We start from the raw sequence: 19,811 nt of genomic DNA, 5'->3' as shown, positions 1-19,811 counted from the left end.
ATGATTATATGCTGAATTTTCTCCTTCATATGAAGGAAAACTCACTTTTTTCTGTCTGATCAAATATGCCAAAATGAGAGTCAGTCAAAAGAAAAACATCGATATGTGTGGCAACTCTGCATTCTTCAAATCGAAATTTTATGATTTCAATTTTATTTTTTATAATAGCTTTTTTTTTCAATTTCAATTCTGCGGAAGGTTGCTTCATTTGTAATTTGAGTGGGAAAAAATATTGTTCAAAATGGAAGCGACTTATGTTAGGATTGCAGTTGAAAAATTGAGAGTCTCGTCTCCTATTACATATGAAATGTTAAGTTTGGAAGAATTTATTTTTTTGGAAATATTTTGAATTTTTTTTTCAAATCTTTGAAGAATTACTTTCTGAGCTGGAGAGTTGCTCAGAAATTGTGCAAAAGCAGAATATCGAAAAAATGAATAAAATGGCAGATGAAATGAATGAAAAAGAATTGCAATACACGTTTATCATTGAGTTGTTCAAAAAAATTAACAAAATGATGGATGAACAGAAAACACCATTGGGCATTATTCTGACAATTCTGAAGCGTTTTGGATTTAACTTTGTGATGAAAAACCTACCAAGCTATGGGTTATATAGTGATTTGTCAAGTGAAAGAAAAATCGAGAAGATGATTGTTGATGAATATGAGAAAATGGAAGAAAAGGATGAAAGGCTAATTGCTGATCTTAGTGAATGCAACTATTTATTTGGAAGGTCAACATCATTGAAATTGAATTCCATTTGTGTGCCTTATCTCCTGAAAGTTGCGTTGAAAAAAGAGGAAGATGAAGAAGCACAAAAAGAGGTGGAAATGGCTTTATTTGCGTTGAGCAACATTGGATTATATGATGTTTGGCGTTTCTATGTTATTATTAATGAAAATTATTTTTTCCTCCTTATTTTTGATTAGAAAGTGCCAAAAGAATTGTATTTGAATGAGATAGCAGATATTATTCAATATCATCAGAAGCATCACAATCTGACACAACTTGCTTATCAGTCCGCTTGGCAGTTTTTGATTAACCGGTATCCGGAAGTATGTGAATTGATTTATGGGCTTGCATGTGATTTGAACTTTGTGAAAGAAGCCCCTATAGAACTGGAAGAGCTGACAAGACGCCTGACTTTGAAGATGAAAGAAGAGGGAAAGGGAGGGAAGGAAGTCTTTGAAGTGATGATTATTAGAAGATGGCTTCTTTCACTGGAAGCGTTTTTTAGCAACCTCATGTTGTGGAAGGAGGAATGCTATGGACTTGTGGGCAGCTTTATGAGGGCATTACAAGCGAGCAAGGATTATTTCAGTGATTTGAGCTTTGAAAATGTTTGCCTTTTAGAAAGCATGGTGACAAACAAAAGAATTCCGCTTGATGCTCTGTTTAAGGAAAGGGTCATTGATGTTATTTTGGAGGAGATTCTGCAAACAAGATTGAAAATTCGCATATTTCGAGAATGTTTGGCGATTTTCAAGTTTCTAGCGGGAAGATTGGATGGAAAGATGAAAGAAGAAAATGGCAAGGCAAAGCAAAAAGGGATGAAAAGAAAGTTTTTTGACAAGCTGGAAGAAGAAGGATACGAAGATTCATTGACAAGCATCTATGTCATAGTGCATCATCGTTCAAAACGTTTTAGAAATTCACGTTTGCTTACGAATTCCTCTGATTATTTTGTGTTTCTGTGAAACAATTGCTGTTTTCAAGTTCGTTCTTAACTGAACAATATCGGATAGTCATACAGCAGCAAGAAGAAGATGATGATGAAGAAAGGAAGATGCGGATAGCATAGAAGAGAAGTTGAGATTAAGAAGAGGCAAATTTCAGCAAATATACAAAATGAAAAAGGAGCAAAGAGAAAAGAGCAGAACTCAGTTGAAACAGAAGCATGTTCAATACAAATAGTTTATTTTTCAGTTATTTTCAGTTATTTTCAGTCATTTTAGTCACATTCGATTTGTGCTTTTGGGTCCCTCTTTTCCTTCCAACTCATTCGCTCTTTCACATCATCCGACTTCATAGCAAAAATTTACTTCTCATTTTCTCGTTCTTTTCTTCTTCTACTTCTGAAATGTCTTCTAATAATAATAATAATAATAATAATAATAATAATAATAATAATAATAATAATAATAATAATAATAATAATAATAATTCTAAACCAGAATTGCAAGGTGGAATACTGTCATTTGGTTTTTCATTCAAAGAGCATAACAATTCGCCATTCTTCAAGACGAGAATGATAATGCAGCCTATTCATGCTGGCTATTTTGCAGACATAAACATTGCAACGTGTCATTCTGTATTTATTGAGACAACAGACGAAGTTTCTCGAATGGATGATATTTATCTGAAGATGGCATAAGAAGCAGATAATATCTTAGTACAGAAAGAGATCATTGGAGAAAAAAAATTTTTTCGATAAGTTGTTCATTTTTGATAGCCTTTTTGCTTTTATTCATAAATTCGAGCTGCCGACTTGCCAATATGAAGCATTTTTGATTATTAACAATTTTTTTTTATAAAATTTCCGTTATAAATTGCTTTATTAATAAAAGAAATAGTCTCACACAAAATATTAAAAAGAAACTTGAAAAATTTTGCTTTCGGAAACTCAAAAATGGATTTTCGTTCAATTAATTTGTTCATATCCATTAGCAGCGTTTTTTTATTCATAATTATCATTTTGATTTTTTGATCAAAAATACCAAATTCTTCTTGAATAAATATAGCTTATTCATACAACAACAAAAAGCACTTAATGTCGCAAGCCACAGGTTACAACACAAACTTAAGTGCACAAAATTCTCATCAGAGATTGAACGAGATGGAGAAAGCTGATGTTTGATTCATATTTACAAAAAATTTTGATTTGTTATCTTTCTCTCCTTCATCTTATTTTAATGCTTTTTGTTTTATGCTTTGTTTGTTCAGAAAATTAATCGCTCAACAGCATCTATGTCCGCTGTAAAACGAGAAGAAAACACAAAATATTATGAAAAATCAAAAAGAAGAAGTGATTCATTCGATATTTCTCACAAGCATCATCACAGCAAAAATTCATCTCATTTACCAAAGTACCAACAAACTCCAAAAGTTTCTTACCCGGTCAACATGGGAAAAGATTTCTCAACGGAGGTGGGAGATCCTCCGTTAAGCTTGTCAAATATACCTGGATTTTACGTTGTGTTTGTTTTTGATGAACCTGATGTTTTATTGAGTGAAGCTCCTTTATCAGTTAAGCAAAGGGTTATTGAAGATTCTTCACTTATTCCGCTTTACGATGCTGCGCTCCCGGAGAGGGCACACTCAACGATAAAAAAGACTTTTGGGAAAAGAGGAGGGAAAAGCATAGGCAACTCTTTAATCATTATTCCTCCAAGGGGATTTTTTACTGTGCAACCAGGCGAAACAGCACGTTCATTTAAAACTCGAATTCTTTCCTTGTGCGCACAGAATCAGAAATTTCGTCGATTCTGGAGAAGGCACACGGATTGTCCAATTCCTTTGAACGCGGACAGCGTTCCAGATTTGAAAGAAATAGAGCGCATCATATTAGACTCCGGGAAATACGATGTGTCTCGAAGAAAAAATGATGCAGAACTCGAGTCGAACAACAATCGAACATCCTCTGATACAAAAGAAGGAGAAAACGGAAATAATTCGCAGACGCTACGCCACTCCCAGGCAACATCATCCGGGCAGAACCGCCAGACGCTGCGAAGAACAAAGCCTGGTGCGCTGCAGACTGTGCAAGCGAGCGAGCAAAGCACAGGGGCAGCCACTGGTTCAGTTAGATCATCGCAGCCTGCAGGCTCATTGAAGCCAAGCGAAGCTGATAATTGTGCGGAATTGAAACGAAATGAAGACAAAGAAAAGGAAGGGGAAGAACAGAAGGAAGGCACAAAGATTGAAAGAGAAAGCGAAGGCAATGAAGAGAAAGCGAAAGATGAAGAGGGAAAGAAAACACAATCTTCACACCCAATCAGCTCTGTCAATTCGAGTCAAACTGCAACAGCAGGCTCTTTGGCTTCTTCTGCATTGATTCCAAAACCACTCAATCATCAGCAGCACCCTTCAGGAAGCACAGGGCTGCCTTCACGTTCTGCTTCATCTGCCATCTCTTCTTCTTCTTCTTCTTCATTTCATTATTCCTCAAGCACCACTTCACCGCCCCAGAGTTTCTCTCCCGCGTCTTCTCCTTCCCACATCCACTCCCGTTCTCGCTCCTCCTCCCGCTCCTGTTCCTGCTGCTCCTCCTGCTGCTCGCTTTCATCCTCTCCGCGGAGCAGCGATCGCACTGGAAGAGACCAAACAGCAAGGAAGAAAAGCAGCATGAGGCCGAAGCGTCCAATCGTCGCCCTGCCCAACCGCTCAGAGCCTCCGCTGTTTGATCTCTGGCAGCCGAATGCTCCAAACACGGCAAACACTTCACAAACAGGCAGCAAACAAGCATCTGCTCTTTCATCATCATCATCTTCTTCTTCTTCTTCAGGTCAAAATGGCTTCGACCCCAAAGCAGACGCTTCGATGTCTTCTGCCCAGGCGCTTTCGCTGCAAGGCACAGTGTCTGTCTCTTCTACCCCATCTACGCAGGCTGCGGTGACAGCGCCGTGTGTTTTGAAAGGGCGGAATGCGAACAGAGAGACGCTGCAGCTGGTGCCAGATGACTTCACCCTCGTCCTCTTCAAGTGCGCCCCGTCGAAGCTCACTTACAACCCAAAGGACCATCTGACTCCGAATGGAGAGGCAGCTTCGTCATCATCATCAGCAGCAGCAGCAAACACACAGACGCAGACGAGATTTGGAGATGACGAAGATAGGTTTGGCACATCGTCACAGATGTCGATTAGAACACTTTCTTCTTCGTCTTCTCCTTCTCTGTCTGATTCTTCATTCAACAGCACTCCACGCTCAACCGACGCCAAAGACCCCTCTTCCTCCTTCAGCTACCCGCTCACAGCGAATGAATGGCCTCCTCTGCCACCACCTCCCAAGCCCACAGTGATTGACAACCACTCCATCGAGACACACGCCTACACTGTCGACGAGATCCTTTCACAGCACCGCCCGTTTGATCCGCATGTTCCGCAACAGACGGCTGAACCGTCAGCCCTTGCGATGTTTTTTCCAGGGCAGTATCCACTCCACAGGGCAACAGAGTATGTGCTGCCTCGGCCGTTTGGAGAGAAGGAGAGGGAGGATAAAGAGCTGGAGGTGCAGAAGCAGCTGCAGGAGAAGTGGGAGGAGAAGCAGAAGAAGAAGGAGAAAGAGAAAGAGAAGGAGAAGAATCAGACGTTTCAGAAAGAAGGAGAAGGAAAAAACAGTTCTAATTTATCAAAAGATGATAAGACACAGCACTCAAACACATCATCATCATCATCAGCAGCAGCAGCAGTAGCAGCAAATGGCAGTGGAGGAGGAGGAGAGAATGAGATCGAAGGCGACCAAGACAGCGGATGGCCTTTGGATGTAACAGACTTGGGCGACTTCTGCCCACTCACAAACTTGCAGTATCCTCCGGTGGAGCCAAACATGGCATCGATGGTGTGTGCAGATGAGACCAACATCCACACGTTTTTTGTGTCGCATGCCTCGCAGAAGGTGAGAGACGGGATGATGCACTTGGAAGACGAGGACTCAGACGATGATGACATCAACAGCAGCAGCGCTAATCAGGACTTCGATGACTCGTATTCCCTCGCATCCTCTGCATCTTCCTCAAACACCCAAAATCCTTCCTCTTCCTCTTCCTCTTCCTCTTTTTCTTCCTCTCCTCCCCTGCCTTCTCCGCCCTCCACCCCATCATCTGGCTTCGAAGGTGCATCGATGTCTGTGAGGCAGATCTCAGCCACTGCTGCTGCGTTGGCACAGCACAAGAAGCGGCTGATGAATGAAGGGTGGGACACGACAGCTGACTGGACAACGGCGCCTCGCTTTGTGGCAGCCTTTTGTGTGCCAGGGAAGATACACGTGTATAAAGGACCAGCACAGAACACGCAGCAGTTTGGGAAGAAAGAGGAGAAAGAGAAGGAGAAAGAGAAGGAAAAGGAGAAAGAAAAAGAAGAGAATGGTAAAGACAGAACCACCAGAATAGATGAAGAGTCCACCGAAAGGACTGATGCAGCGATGCTTACTCCGACCACAGCATCCACACAGCGAACGATTCCAACCTCTCCTTCTGAGTCCCTCTCAAGAACAGTCTCCCTTCCTCCTTCTCTTTCTCCGCCGGCACACCCGTCTTCCTCGCTCATCCTGATTATGACACAAGGAAGGCGGCTGATCAGCCAGTGTGTCTTTCCAGCAGACATGCCACTGATCACTGTGATGCGCAACTTGGCTGTCTTCACCCGCCCGTCGACGAAGACACCGCCTTCTCCAATCAGCGACCTGGATGTGAACGGAAGAGTGGCTGCATTCAACGAAAAGGGCGAAGTGGCTGTGTATATTCCGAACTACACAGAGATGCCCTGCGAAGACAGCTACCAGCCAGGCAATGCGCAGACACGGCACACTCTGCCGTCGAATGCGAACCTGGGCACAGGAGTGCAGACGATGATGAAGCGGAACAAGGGCGGCAACAGAGGCACGTTCGATGCAGAGCGGGACGGGCAGCGGTGGCGCGTGGACATGGAGGACGAGGAGTTTGACGATGGGACAGCAGAAGAGCCGATTCTTGTGGCGGATGTGTGGGCACCTGGATCATTAATAGCATCAACTTCTCATTCTTCTTCTTCGTCGGGTGCTGCTGCTGATGCTTCTGGGAATTCAAATAACTCACTACCAACGATGCAAGCTACAACAACTACCACTGCCAATGCCTTGTCCACCACAGACTCTTCAAACAGCTCAGAAAGCCTCACATTTCTGGAAGAAGTGCGGTTTGCGCGTGTGCTACTGGCAGCGCTGAGGGAGAAGATACTGGCGCCGTATTCGATCCACACCTCTGCTGCACATAGAGGAGAGTATGGAAGGGCATTGAGAAGGCTGGTGAAGCGGATAGCAAGAGAAGAACACTTTACGCGGATTGTTTTGGAGGCGAAGCGATTTGCCGAGCGGAGAGGGCTCAGGGCGAGATCGAGGGAGAAAGAGGAGGAGAAAGGGAAAGACGGGCACACGATGAAAAAAGGAGGGATTAGCAGCAATTCTTCTGCTTTGCAACAGCAGCAGCAGCAACAGGGAAGAAGAGGCACACTTGTCCGTCAGCACTCGATGCTGATGAAGCCACAGAGAGAGAGATCGAAGACATTCACACCAGAAAGAGAGCACGAGCAGAACATGAAGCTTTCCAAAGACGGCTTCTCGTCGTCGACTGCCCTGCTGTCTTCTGCTTCTGCACAGCACGAGTCAACAAGAGGAACGTCTGCATCGAAAGAAGGAAGAGGAAGCGATGAAAGCACAAGTAAAGTACCCTCACTGAAGCATAGATCGACCTTCACACAGGGGACAAGACGAGGTGAGGCAGAGAAAAGAGAAGGAGGAAACGAGAAAGTTGCAAAGAGGATGTTTGCGAATGACGATGGCGACTTGCGCAGAAGCGATTCGTTTGCAAAGGTGCCGCAGAGTGCGAAGACAGAGCGGATAAAGCGGAGACAGGCTTTTGCTTCTTCTTCTTCTTCACGCAGCACATACACACTCACAGCAGAAGGAAAGCGGATTGCTTCGAAACTGTATGGAAATACAAATACAAATGCAAATGTGAGTCAAAGTCCCTCACAGTCAACACTCTCTGCCCTTTCTCAGTCTTCCACACCTTCTTCATTTTTGTCTTCGCCTTCAGCAGACACACCAAACAGAAGCGAAGTGAAAGGGAGAGGAAGAAGCATGTCGAGCTATGCCCCGTCGATGATGAAGGCTGCAAGCTCTTATTCTCCTTCCATCTCTTCATTGGTTCCTTCTTCTTCTTCTTCTTTTTCCTCTTCTTCTTCTTCAAATTCTGCTTCTCCTGTTGCTGTGCCCGGGCGCATAGAGAGATCTCACTCACTCTATTTGGCCCCCTCTGCCTCCACAAGCTCTCTTTCTCCTTCGTCGCACACACAAGCACCCCTTCCTTCTTCCCTCGGCACATACAACATGTCTTCTTCTCTTACCAATTCGCCTCTGACAAAGCGGAGAATGACAATCGGCAGTGGCAGCACTCCACAAACAAACAGAAGATTTTCTTCTTCGTCTACACCGAGGATGAACTTTGCAGGCTTGTCCAATGCTTCTTCAATGAGAGACGCAAGCGCAAGAGCGCGGATAAGGCGGATGCGAATGGCCGAGCAGAACAAGAAGGAGAGGGAGCGGGCGATGCGGGCAGCTAAGCTGAGGAGAGAGAGGCACAGGCAGCAGAGGAAGCTGCGGAAGAAGATGCAGAACATGAGCCAGACAGCGCTGTACTTGTCGTGGAGAAGGTTTATTGGAGAAGGGAAACCCGAATTCACGCTGGCAAAGCACAAGAACGAGAGGAAAGAGAAGATTGGGGAAGAAGGCAGATACGGAAACAGAGAAGGAGGAATGCAGTTTGAGCTGCCGAGTTCTTCAACAGCTGCCTTGTTCCGCTCAAGTTACGCCACAATGACACCAAACCCGCCTTCCTCGTCTTTCTCATCGTCACTTTCTTATCAGCAAGCATCGTCAGCTTCATCATCATTGTTGTCTTCTTCTTCCTCCTCTTCCTCTTCCTTATCCTCTTCTTCTATTTCTTCTTCTTCTTCTATTTCAAGCACTGGATCTTCTCGTTTGTCTGGCCCAGTACCTGAATTAGTCTCTTCTCCTCTTTCATTCATGACAATGCCTTCTCCGCTCTACTCTCCAGAATCTCAGCGCTTTGGCTCTGGCTCTTCGATCGCTTCTGGTTCAATGTCTTCTTCTTCTTCTTCTTCTTCTTCTTCTGTCTCGTTTTCCTCTGTCTCCACGCCTTCTCCTTTGGCTTCCTCGTTTTCTGGTTCCATGATGCACTCCACGCTCTCACAGCCTGTCTTGAACACAGCAGAATTACTTCCATCTGGCTCATCGAACTTCAGTGTCACCATCTCCCCCTTCGTGCCCAAGCAGCAGGTGTTTGACGGGAATGCAACATTTGATGGCAATTCTTCGTATCCTCCTCTTTCTTCTCTCCCAACAGCTTCTCTTCTTGCTGCTGCCAGCTCGCAAAACGGAGCAATTTCATTGGATAATCCAGTGTCTCTTTCAGAGAAACAAACAGAAGATGCAATGAGCATCGAAAGAAAAAGAGAAATAGAGCGAGAAAAAGAGCTGATGAAGGAAGTGCTATCAGAGCTGAGGGAGAGGCAAAAGAGGAAATCTGAATCTGCACTGGCAATTGACAAGACACAGCGGTTGATGCTGGACTGCTCAGTGTTTGACAGAAGAGTCGAAGATGAGATGCGAACCGGAGAAACAGATGACGAAGAAGAAGACGATGATTACAATGAATTTGACAATGAAGCAGGAGACAAAAGCGAAGAAGAAGCAAAGTCCAGATTGATGGAAGCACGCGGAACCTCTGTAGACTTTGGGGCCAGTCAGGAATACTCAAAGGAAAAGAGCAAAACAGCCAGCCCAGAGGGAGAAAACGCTCAACAACAACAACAGCAGCAGCAGCAACAGCAAGCAGATGCCACTGTTTCTCCTCCTCCGCCTTATTCTCCTACAAATGCAGGCGATCTGCGCCCATCACCTTCTCCTCCACCCACACTCCGCAGCCAGTCCAAATACGCGCCTTCTTCGCTGACTGCGAAGAAAGCTAAGGAGATTCCTGCATCGGCCATTTTGAACAGCTCACCAACTGCTCCTGCTGCAGTTCTTGTGCCAAATGCTTCTTCTAATTCTTCTTCTTCCTCCTCCTCTTCATTGGCATCTCCATTTTCTGCGTCTGTCGAAGGAGAATATGAGCAATCCCAGCCATTTCTCCAGTTCTCATCCAACTACAGCTCTTTGGAGTGCAGCCAGTCTGTTCCCTCGCCTTCCACTCACTTGCTCACCCACCCTGTCCAAGCACACCCGACGTTGAATTCTCTCACCCCGTACATCGCCGCCAGAGACGACAGAGACTCCTTCTCTGCCTCGCCGAGTGTTCTGAAGACACCCCAGCGCTTGAGAGGGTTGAATGTGCCAAAAAGACGTCGCCATCGCTGCTGCTGTGGAAGACACAGAAGGAAGATCAGAGAGTGGGATCCGCACCAGCTGGAAGAGGAGGATTTCCAGAGGGAAGAAGAGGCAGCAGCGTTTGTGTGGGAGAAAGCGAGAGAGCAGTTGAATGAGACAGGGTTCTTTCTGGATGAATTGTCATCGTCTTCGTCGTATGGAGGGGATGATGGAGAGACAAGCAGCTTCAATGAAGAGAGTGGAGAAGAGAACACAATTTCAGAAGGAAGAGGAGGAGGAGGAAGGCACAGAAAGACAAAGAAGCAGAAGAGCTCATTGGCGGAAGTGAAAGGAGAAGGGCTGAGTGATGAAGATGTGCTGATGGTTGGAGTCAGCAGCGAAGAAAGAGAAGATTCTGAGAGAAAAGAGAAGTCAAACATAAATCGAGTCACCGCATTAAGCTTAATGCAGCCACTGCAGCCGACAAAGACACAGAGAATACCTCTATCACCAAGCAATAACAACAACAACACACAATCATCTGCTGATATCTCCAAAGGCGACGATGAAAGCAATGCAGCCGATGGCTCTGCTGAATCTGCTTCCTCTTCATCTTCTTCCTCTTCAACAGCTGTATCTGAAGACTTAGCAGTGGCATTCCGTCCATCCATTTCAGTTCAGCCAAACAAGATGCGTGCGATGGACAGGTGGTTCACGCAGTTCGAGGATGAAGAAGAGAGCGAAGGGGAATGGTGCAACAGACTGTATGATGCAGAGGATGTGGAGTGGACATACGGCATCAGCAGAGAAGAGCGGAGAGAGAGGCAAAAGAGGAAAGCACGCAGAAGAATGAGAAAGATGAACAAAACAAGGAAACAGGAGATTGCAAAGGAAAATACTGTTCAAAAGATTGATAGCTCACAAGATATTTCTTCTGCACTGGCAACATCTACGTTGAATGTGAATCAATTACAGTCACATCAGCTTAGCCCTTGTCTTCCACGAAACAACAGCAATTCTTCGTCATCTTCTGCTGCTGCTGTTGTTGTTTCTTCTTCTGCTTCAAATGTATTTGCGCCCACACCTGTTTTCAGCACACTCGAAAAGAATTCCTCTCAAACTTCTCTTTTCACCCAGCCAACTGCACGATCCGACAGCGCAAGCAACAAAACACACTCAAAAAGAAAAGTCAAACAGCAAAAACGCATTCAATTGAGTCGGCGTGCGCAGCGTCTGTTCCGACAGCACGAAAGGCACCGAATGTGGCTGGCGATTGAGAAGTTTGAAGATCTATGGGACGATTTTGGCTCATTGGAGTTTGTGTCGAAGATGAGAGAGGCCACAGTACAGATCTTGAATGAGAGGCATGCACAGGAGGTGAAGAAGCAGAGGTGGGAAGAGAAAGCATCAAGAGAAAGAGGAGGTGTGCTGTCAAGCAATGCATCACGAGTGAACGAATTGATAGAGAAGCACTACATCAACGGAGATGACATTACTCCGTCGGCAGCCTATTTCCCCGAAGTTGACGACGATGCGAAAATCAGAAAGGCGATGGACACATACACAGCAGAACAGTCAAGCTTTGCTTTCCACCCTCTGGTGCCCGAGATGGCGATCCCTTCGTCTCCTTCTTCACTCCCAGTGGCTCCTTCATTCATTTCTATGAATCCTTCTTCTTCTTCTTCTTTCGACTCTTCTTCTGCACTTTCTGCTTCTTCCCTTCAGTCAGACGTCAATGCACCTGTCAGAAAAGTTAATGTTTCCTTGCCTTTCTTATCAAAATCCCTCCAAAACCTCAGAATCAACCGTGATATCTCCTCCAATCAGCCCAAAAGCCTGCCTCATGTCCATTCCATGTACTTCCCTCATCCTTCTCGCCCTCTTTCGATGTTTCATGACACCTCCTTCGTACACCCTCCTCTTCATCGCACACACCCTTTGCTTCACCTCACCAATCCCCCTCCTTCTCTAACATGCAAATCCTGCTTCTTGCCTCCCCGCATCTTCAAGCCGTTTCTTCCATCTCATGCGCCTCTTGTTCCGTGCAACCACACATGCCGTATTGTTGGTATGTTTGAGTCCTGGCAGCTGACATTCCAAGTGATTTATCATCCTCTTCACCATCGCTATTTCCCTATTGTATCACACAGGCCGACGCAGAAGGCAATTCAAACGGCGAGGATGAAGGAAGTGGGGGAGAGTGTGGATCCACATATACATCCATTGTCCTCAATGGCAGAGAAGAAAGCACAGGAAGAACAGGACAGGAAGGAGAAAGAAGAGAAAGAGAAGGAGAAAGAGAAAGAGAAAGAGAAGGAGAAGGAGAAAGCAATGAAAGAAAGTGAAGGAAAAAAAGAATCCAGCCAGTTAGATAAGAAGAACAAAGAAGCTAATGATGATTCCAGTGACAGCCAGAAAGACGACGAAGACGAAGAGGAAGAAGAAGAGGAAACAAAAGTGAAGATGAAAGTGTGGGCACATCTGTTGACAAATCGAATGAAGAAGCGGCTGGGCTCGATAGCAGATGCTAAGTTGAATGCACGAATATGCCGAAGAGAAGATAGATTTGCGAAGAGGGCGGCGGTGAAGAGAGAGAAAGAGATAGCAAATAGAGAGCTGGTGAAGAAAGTGAGGAAGAGGGTGAGGAGAATGATGGCGAGAGAAAAAGAGAGAGAAAGGGAGAAAGAGAAAGAAAAGGAAAGAGAAAGAGAGAAAGAAAAGAATTTGACACAAACAACTGGAAGTCTATCTCTACTGGAAACTTCAGCATCATCTTTGAGCACAATCACTTCCACTCCACAAACAGTAATCTCAATTCTTCCTGCAACGCAATCTTCTCCTATTTATTCAAATTCAACTTCTTCTTCTTCTTCAGAGCTTTCTATTGTGCCATCATCTACCATTCCTTCGATGTGTCCTCTTCCCACTCATCCTCCTCCATCCACACCAACATCACCTGCTCCCCTTATCAGCCACTCGTCTTCAACTGTACTTGTTCCCCAGCCTTCTGCTTCTCCTTCCTTTGTGTCAGCTCCAACTGGCTCAAATTCTGCGTCACTAACATCATCATTATCATCATCAGCATCATTAAATTCCTCTTCCTCTTCCTCTTCTGCCGCTGCTGCTTCTCTTTCTTCTCTTTCTACGCCCACCCGCACTATTCATCCATTTGCTGATGTCAAAGCCAGTTCATCTTCACCACAGCTCGATTCACACCATCCTGATGGCTCCATCACACCTTCTCCTCTCCGTTCGTCTGCTTCTGCTTTGTCCACTCCTTCTTTCTCTCCTTGTCTCTCTCCACCTCCTTCTTCTGCTTTAACCAATTCATCATCATCTTCCTCTTCTTCCTCTTCTAATTCTAATTCTAATTCTTCTTCCTCAGACTCCTCCAAATGCACTGCTGTCCTCCCTGTTGTGCCCCCTCGCTTCCGCAAGCGCATCTCCCGCTCCTTCTACCGCTGCTCCTCTGCCACCGCTGCCTCGATCTACCCTTCCACTTTGTTTGACCCGCGCCAAGTGACTTTCCGCTTTGGCTGGCACAGAACACCGATGAAGATGTGCAAGTTAAGAGATCCCTTCCCACCACCGCAGCTGCAGTTTCCAACAACAGAAGATGGGATTACCTTGTTGTTTGTGGCACAAGTAAGAAGAATGATATATTCGCGCTATTCTCCAACAACTGGCCAGCTTTCACTGCATTTCTCAGCTGAAATGGTGGATAACATTCTGACACTTGCTAAGGCACATTACACAAAGCCAGGGACGGCGATGCTGAGTCAGATTGAAGTACACTTTGGACCAGGGTTCCGCAAAGGCAGGGCAGTTAGCTATGCCTCAAAGGAGCAGATGAAAGCGAAGGAGAACAAGAAAAGGAAAGGAAAAGTTAATTCAAATGGGAAAAGTGCTGATAATAATAATGGGAAAGATTTGGATGAAGATGCTTTCACAAAGAACAAGTGCAGCGATGAATACGACAACCCACTTTCGATGGAGACTATCACAGCCTACAAAAAGATCATATCCTCTATTGACTCACCCGATTGCAATAATCCCAATGAAACTGAGTCACAAGCCAATCCATCCACAGGAATGCCCCCACTTCCTCCTCATTCGAAGCCTCTTCTCCTCTCTCACTCTGCTCGGATCGACGCTTCCTGCGACAACGCGCCTGATCCAGGCACTGCAGACGAACGTGACAACATGCATGGGCTGCTGGTTGTGGGGGATATACATGGCTCATTGAACTCCCTCCGCTCTGCACTCGAAGTGCTCGACCAGGTCATCACTGCTCCACATGGGAGGTCGTGTGTGGTGTTCCTGGGAGACTACGTGGACAGAGGGAAAAACTCACTCGAAGTGATTCTGTTGCTCCTGCTGTACCGTCTGGCACTGCCTCATCGCGTGTTTATGATGAGAGGGAATCACGAGTCCTATCGATCGTTTGACTGGGGTTTCAATGAAGAGCTGTTTGAGAAATTTCCATTGGAACTGCCACCTGGCGCTCGTATTTTGAACCAGTATGGAAGATATGAGTATCGGGTGAAGCATCCACTCTATGCACGCTTCTTGGATCTGTTCAACAACATGCCTATTTCTATCTTGGCTACTCTGAAGTACCATCCTCCACTTCCTGTTATTCCTCATATTGAGAATATGTCGGAGTCAGAAAAGGGAGAAAACGAACGAAGCGCACGCAGAGCACGCTTTATCGAATCATTCCATAAAAGTCTGCTCAATTCATCATCGTTGTCATCTTTGGAGACAAAGAATTCATTGAAAGAGCAACAACAACAACAAATGATAGGCTCCAATGAAAATACTGCTAACAATCGATCAACACAAGAATCAGTTCCGCTTGCCTCGTCCACTGGTTTGCTCAGCTTTGATTCTCTTTCGTGCTCAAATCCAGCCGGGAATAGCAGTTCCTCTGAGAGTTATGGAATCAACAGCAACTACAATAGCAGCAAAGGATATGCCAACCTAATTCAGAAACCAGAATATCTTCGACCTTCTTTTATCAGTTCACCACAGCAATCTACCTCTGCTCTGCAGCCATTGGACAATACTTCTTCTTCTTCTTCTTCTTCTTCTTCTCTTTCTCATCCTCTTTCCACATATCTTCCTCCCCCTCCCTTCATCCCGCCGCCTCTTCTCCTTTCCTCCGCATTCCCGTCCACATTCACCGAGCTCCTCAAAGCCCACCACTCCGCCCTCCTCACAAAAGCCTCCCTTCTTCCTTCTCCTCCTCCTGCTCCGTTCATCGAAGAGCGGCGCATCCTCATCTGCCACGGGGGATTCACATCGATGGTGCCTTGCCTGAATGTCGAGGAGGAGATGCCGAAGATGAGCCGCTTCGACTACTTTGCAGAGTGTGAGGACCCCTCTGCAAGACGCTGGAACTTTGGACACCCACGCTATCGAATGCAGGACATTCAGCACACCACGCTGTGGGCAGATCCCGGTGATGTTGACTTGCCCAATGGGAACAGATGTCCTTACTCGTTAGACACCTGCCGAAGATTCATGGCGTCGAACAGGATTGATATGCTGGTCAGGGCGCATCAGTTCTTCCCGAGAGGGTTTGCTGCTTCACACGAAAACAGAGTGGTCACTGTGTTCTCTGCGTATGACTACTGTGGTCCGAACGAGGCGAGTGTGCTGCTGCTGAAGCTGACGCCGCCGCAGACAGAGCTGATTGCTGGGGAGACGACAGCAGCGCTGGTGGCATCGCGTGTGCTGATGGTCGAGCGGATGATGAGGGAAGCGAAGATCGCAGAGGCCAAACTGAAGAAGAACAAGAAGGATGGGCTGGAGAACTACCGCAACTTGAGACTTTTGGAGGAGAAAATGAGAGAAAAAGAAGAAAAAGCACTGAAGCGAGAAAGCAAAATGCGAGCCAAAGAGACACACGAATCGAATCTTCTGTCTTCGATGCAGTCAACGCAATCAATGCCGTTGGCAATGGTAGCCACTGGCTATGATGGACGCATTATGCATCATGATGAGTCGCAGGGTGTGAGAGCTTCATCCAAACTGGCACAGTGTGAGACAAGCAGCAGCTGGCAGTTCCGTGCAGGCACTCAGCCGGCTGCTGTGCCTCCGACACTGTCTGCTTCTTCTGCTTCTTCTTCTCTCTCTTCCTCTTTCTCTTCTGCTCCTTCTTCTTCTTCAGATCCCAATCAACCATCAACACCAACCCCGCCAGCATCGCCTGCAGCTGTTGCTGTTGCAGTTGCACCAGTTGTTCCTGTTCATTCTGGTGATTCTGTTTACGCTCATTCTGCTTCTGCCAACAATTCTCCTTCTTCCTGCTCACTTCCTTCACTCTCCAACACCTCTGCCTCACCCACGCTTGTATCTTCCATCCCAATCTCACATTCACCTCAGAATTTCTCTTTACCCAACAACACCGCACTTGACTCACTTATTTCTAAATCTCTTTCCCCAACCTCGACTTACATCCGCTCTCCATCTTCCATTTCTTCTCCGTCAAATTCGATGAACTCTTCACCAACAATAAATACCCTCCATCAGCATGCTGCACATCCAAGCTTATCCCAATCACCACTTTCAGAGAATCGCCAATCACCTATGTTTTCTTCTTCTAATTTGCCTTCTTCTTCTTTGTTCCATAACTACACCCTCCACACATCAACCTCTTCGTCTTTCACACATTATCCTGTAAATCCTTCTTTCTCTTCTACTTTATATCCCTCTACCTCTACCATTTCTCCTGCTTCTTTACACTCCCCATCTCTTCACCCACAATCGCCTATGCAATTTTTCTCATCTTCCACATTCGTTTCTGTCCTCCTCCGAACCCTCCGCGATTACTACAATCCTTCCAACACCTCTACCTCTGCTATACTCCAGCCGCTTCCTGAAACACTGCTTGCTCCCATCGGCCTTTCGAACTTGAACCATCCTCTTCCTCTTCCACGCCCTCCACACGGCATCTTCTTTCACCAGCCGAACACACGAAGCAGTGGCTCCACGCCAATTCCACAATCACCTGACTCTGTCACCACACCCGCAAACATCCGCACTCCTCTTTCGCCGAATTCATCACTGACGTCGCCTTCTGCTTCTCCCTTTGGAGCGCCAAACACTCAGCCCACATCATCACAGCCGCATTTGCCGTATTCATCTTCCAATGTCTTGTCTTCTCCAGCTCCTCCTCGCACACCACAATCATCTTCTGTGTTTGCATCCCAGAACAAAGTGCAAAATGCTCCTATTCTTTCTTCTCACTCAACAGGCACAAGCTCCCCATCTCTGTATTCTGTGAATCCTTCAATCACCCAAAGCCCCTTGTCGCATCCTGAAACTTGCAGTTCTGTTACCCAAATGTATGCTGATTCCACACCTCATGTTCCTATTTCACCGCAGACGACTCAAGCATCTGCCTCGCTGACTTCTTCTTCATTCATCTCAACTGCCTCAAATTCACCGAAGCTGCCTCCACCTATACAGGGCAATGATCCATCGTTCTTCTCTGCTTTATCTGACTATGCCCAGATGTCGTCGTCACACTACTTGAAACTATCAACACTTGGTTCAATTCTGACACAGATCACGAAATATATTGCATTCCACAACACACTTGTGACATTCCCCAGTTCTGTGGTTGATGAGACGCATGTGGCGCCTGTGTTGACGGTTGATGTGATTCAGTACGGCCCGCTCTGCCACATGGACACGATTATGGCAGACGAGGAGGCCAACATCCACACAGAAGAGGACGATATTGAAGGGCACATGCGGAAGACTCAGGAAAGAGAGGCTGAAGCAGCAGAAAGGGCAGAGGCGAAGAGGAGATACGATTCGAGAGTCATTTTGAATGCAATGATGAGGATGAAAGCTTGTTCGATTGAAGATGCATTGAACAAATTGGATACAATTGTTAAAAACAAACATCTGGAAGAAAAAGAGAAGAGCAAAGAAGAAAATGACCAAACGCAAGAAACTGAACAAAGTGGAACGCAAAAGACTGATGATTCAAAGGAAGAAGAAAAACCGACAGAAGATGAAAACGCGATACGCAAACACGAGGAATTAGCTCCAGAGCCTCTTTCGCTGCCAGTAGAAAATAGAGAAAGCACTCAGCAACTGGCAACATCACCCTCACTTGTAACTTCAACAACAAGAGGTCAAATTCAATCTAATTGTGCCATTCAATCAACTGGGAATCAATCCACAACATTAGCTCCTGAACAGATTTCGAGGCGTTTGCAGATGAGCTATGAGATTAAGCTGTCTTCTGCTGATCCTGATCTCTGCGGAGAGGTGGACTTTGAAGCAGAGCTGCCACGGATCATTGCAGAGATGGAGAAAGAATACGGAATTGACTGGGTGAGAGAATTGGGAGAAAGATTGTATGAGATAATGGAAGACATCGAAGAGGAGAGGACAAGGCTGATGCAGAGATTGGCTGAACTGGAAGAGCAAGAGGCTGAGGAAAAACGAAGACTCGAACAAGCAAAAGAATCAAAAGAATCAGATGAAGCTAAAGAATCCAGTCCTGTTGCTTGTGGCACTGCTCCCGAAGATATCCCGCCTTCATCTGTTTCTCGTGCTAGTTCTCAGGGCTACATGGACGAATCAGCTTCGACATTGGCGAGCTCCATTTCGAGTGATTCTCCGACGCCTTCAGAATTGCTAAGCAACTCGTTCTATCATCACCACACGCAGGCTGATCAAAGAGCATTGCAACTGCAGCGCCTGCTGTCAGCTTCCACAGACACAATTGTCGATCTGAAAGAGAAAAGCATACGGAGAAGCCAATTGAGGCTGCTGTTGAATGAAGAAGTACCTGATCGAAGCTCAAGTACAGTGTCTTCTAAACTGGCTGAATCTGACAGCAACAGGGTGTCAAGCGAAGCTTCAACACCCAATCCAGCTGGGAAACAGAGTGGTGAAGGAAATGCTGATGAAACTGTCGAAGGAGCTGTTGTTGGTTCAGAACCGACACAGTATGATGAACTGGCAGAAGGCCAGGGAATGATTCCGTTGCCAAGCGAATATGCACCACCGATTATCAACAGCTTCACTGGAGAGTTGATGGGTGATTTTGGCAGAAGCGGGCAGGAAGACTACGATGACGATGATAGTGTGGATCTTATTCCACAGGACGATGTCAGTGAAGAGGAGCAAAAACAAATAGAGGACGCAACGTTGATGATGTAAAATGCATTTTTTTTACTGAAAATTGTGGAAGGTATCGTTTGATACTCATATCAAATATGTTTCAGATTTTGTTGAATGAGAACATATCACAAAAAATTAGATTTTTTTTAATTTGAAATTCTTTAAAATGAATTTTTATTTATTTTAAAAAAATATTATGATGTTAACGTTTATTATGTGTTGAATGAATTATTATCTCGAAAATAAAGAAATAATTTTCAGATTATTAGATATTTTTATAGATAAAATCAAAGTATTTTTAGATTTGGGGGATATCTTTTTCTAATTTTTTTTCAGTTTTTAGCTCAAAAAGGAATGCTTCAAGTCTTTTGTCGAAAAGAATGAAAAGACAAGGTTAATACAGAAAGCAGATATTTGCCTTTCGATTATTAATCAAAACAAACATTATTCAAAAATAAAATATTCACTTAATAAATATCTCAAATTGTTTATTATGTTTATAACATGTTTATTGACTTTTTCCAAAGAATTTCATGTGTATGTGCGAGAATGTTTAGAAACAAAAAATATCACGAAACAAA

At 45.3% G+C, this 19,811-nt stretch overlaps 2 protein-coding genes across 2 annotated transcripts; both read left to right on the top strand.

The window, feature by feature from the left end:
• Positions 1-241: 241 nt before the first annotated feature.
• Positions 242-1,697, top strand: MONOS_5961 (uncharacterized protein; the record flags this gene model as incomplete). Its single annotated transcript, XM_067876154.1, has 3 exons — positions 242-314; positions 373-869; positions 930-1,697. The coding sequence occupies 3 exons, from the start codon at positions 242-244 to the stop codon at positions 1,695-1,697; spliced, it is 1,338 nt and encodes a 445-aa protein (XP_067726005.1).
• A 1,073-nt stretch (positions 1,698-2,770) lies between these two features.
• Positions 2,771-19,661, top strand: MONOS_5960 (putative Calcineurin-like phosphoesterase; the record flags this gene model as incomplete). Its single annotated transcript, XM_067876153.1, has 3 exons — positions 2,771-2,851; positions 2,944-5,556; positions 5,611-19,661. The coding sequence occupies 3 exons, from the start codon at positions 2,771-2,773 to the stop codon at positions 19,267-19,269; spliced, it is 16,353 nt and encodes a 5,450-aa protein (XP_067726004.1). The 3' UTR covers positions 19,270-19,661.
• Positions 19,662-19,811: the final 150 nt, after the last annotated feature.

The sequence above is a fragment of the Monocercomonoides exilis genome (genome assembly GCF_001643675.1).
Source record: "Monocercomonoides exilis strain PA203 chromosome Unknown scaffold27-1312184, whole genome shotgun sequence".
NCBI lineage: Eukaryota > Preaxostyla > Oxymonadida > Polymastigidae > Monocercomonoides > Monocercomonoides exilis.
The sequence above is the reverse complement of the archived record's forward strand: the minus strand, read 5'-3'. Positions and strand labels throughout refer to the sequence as shown.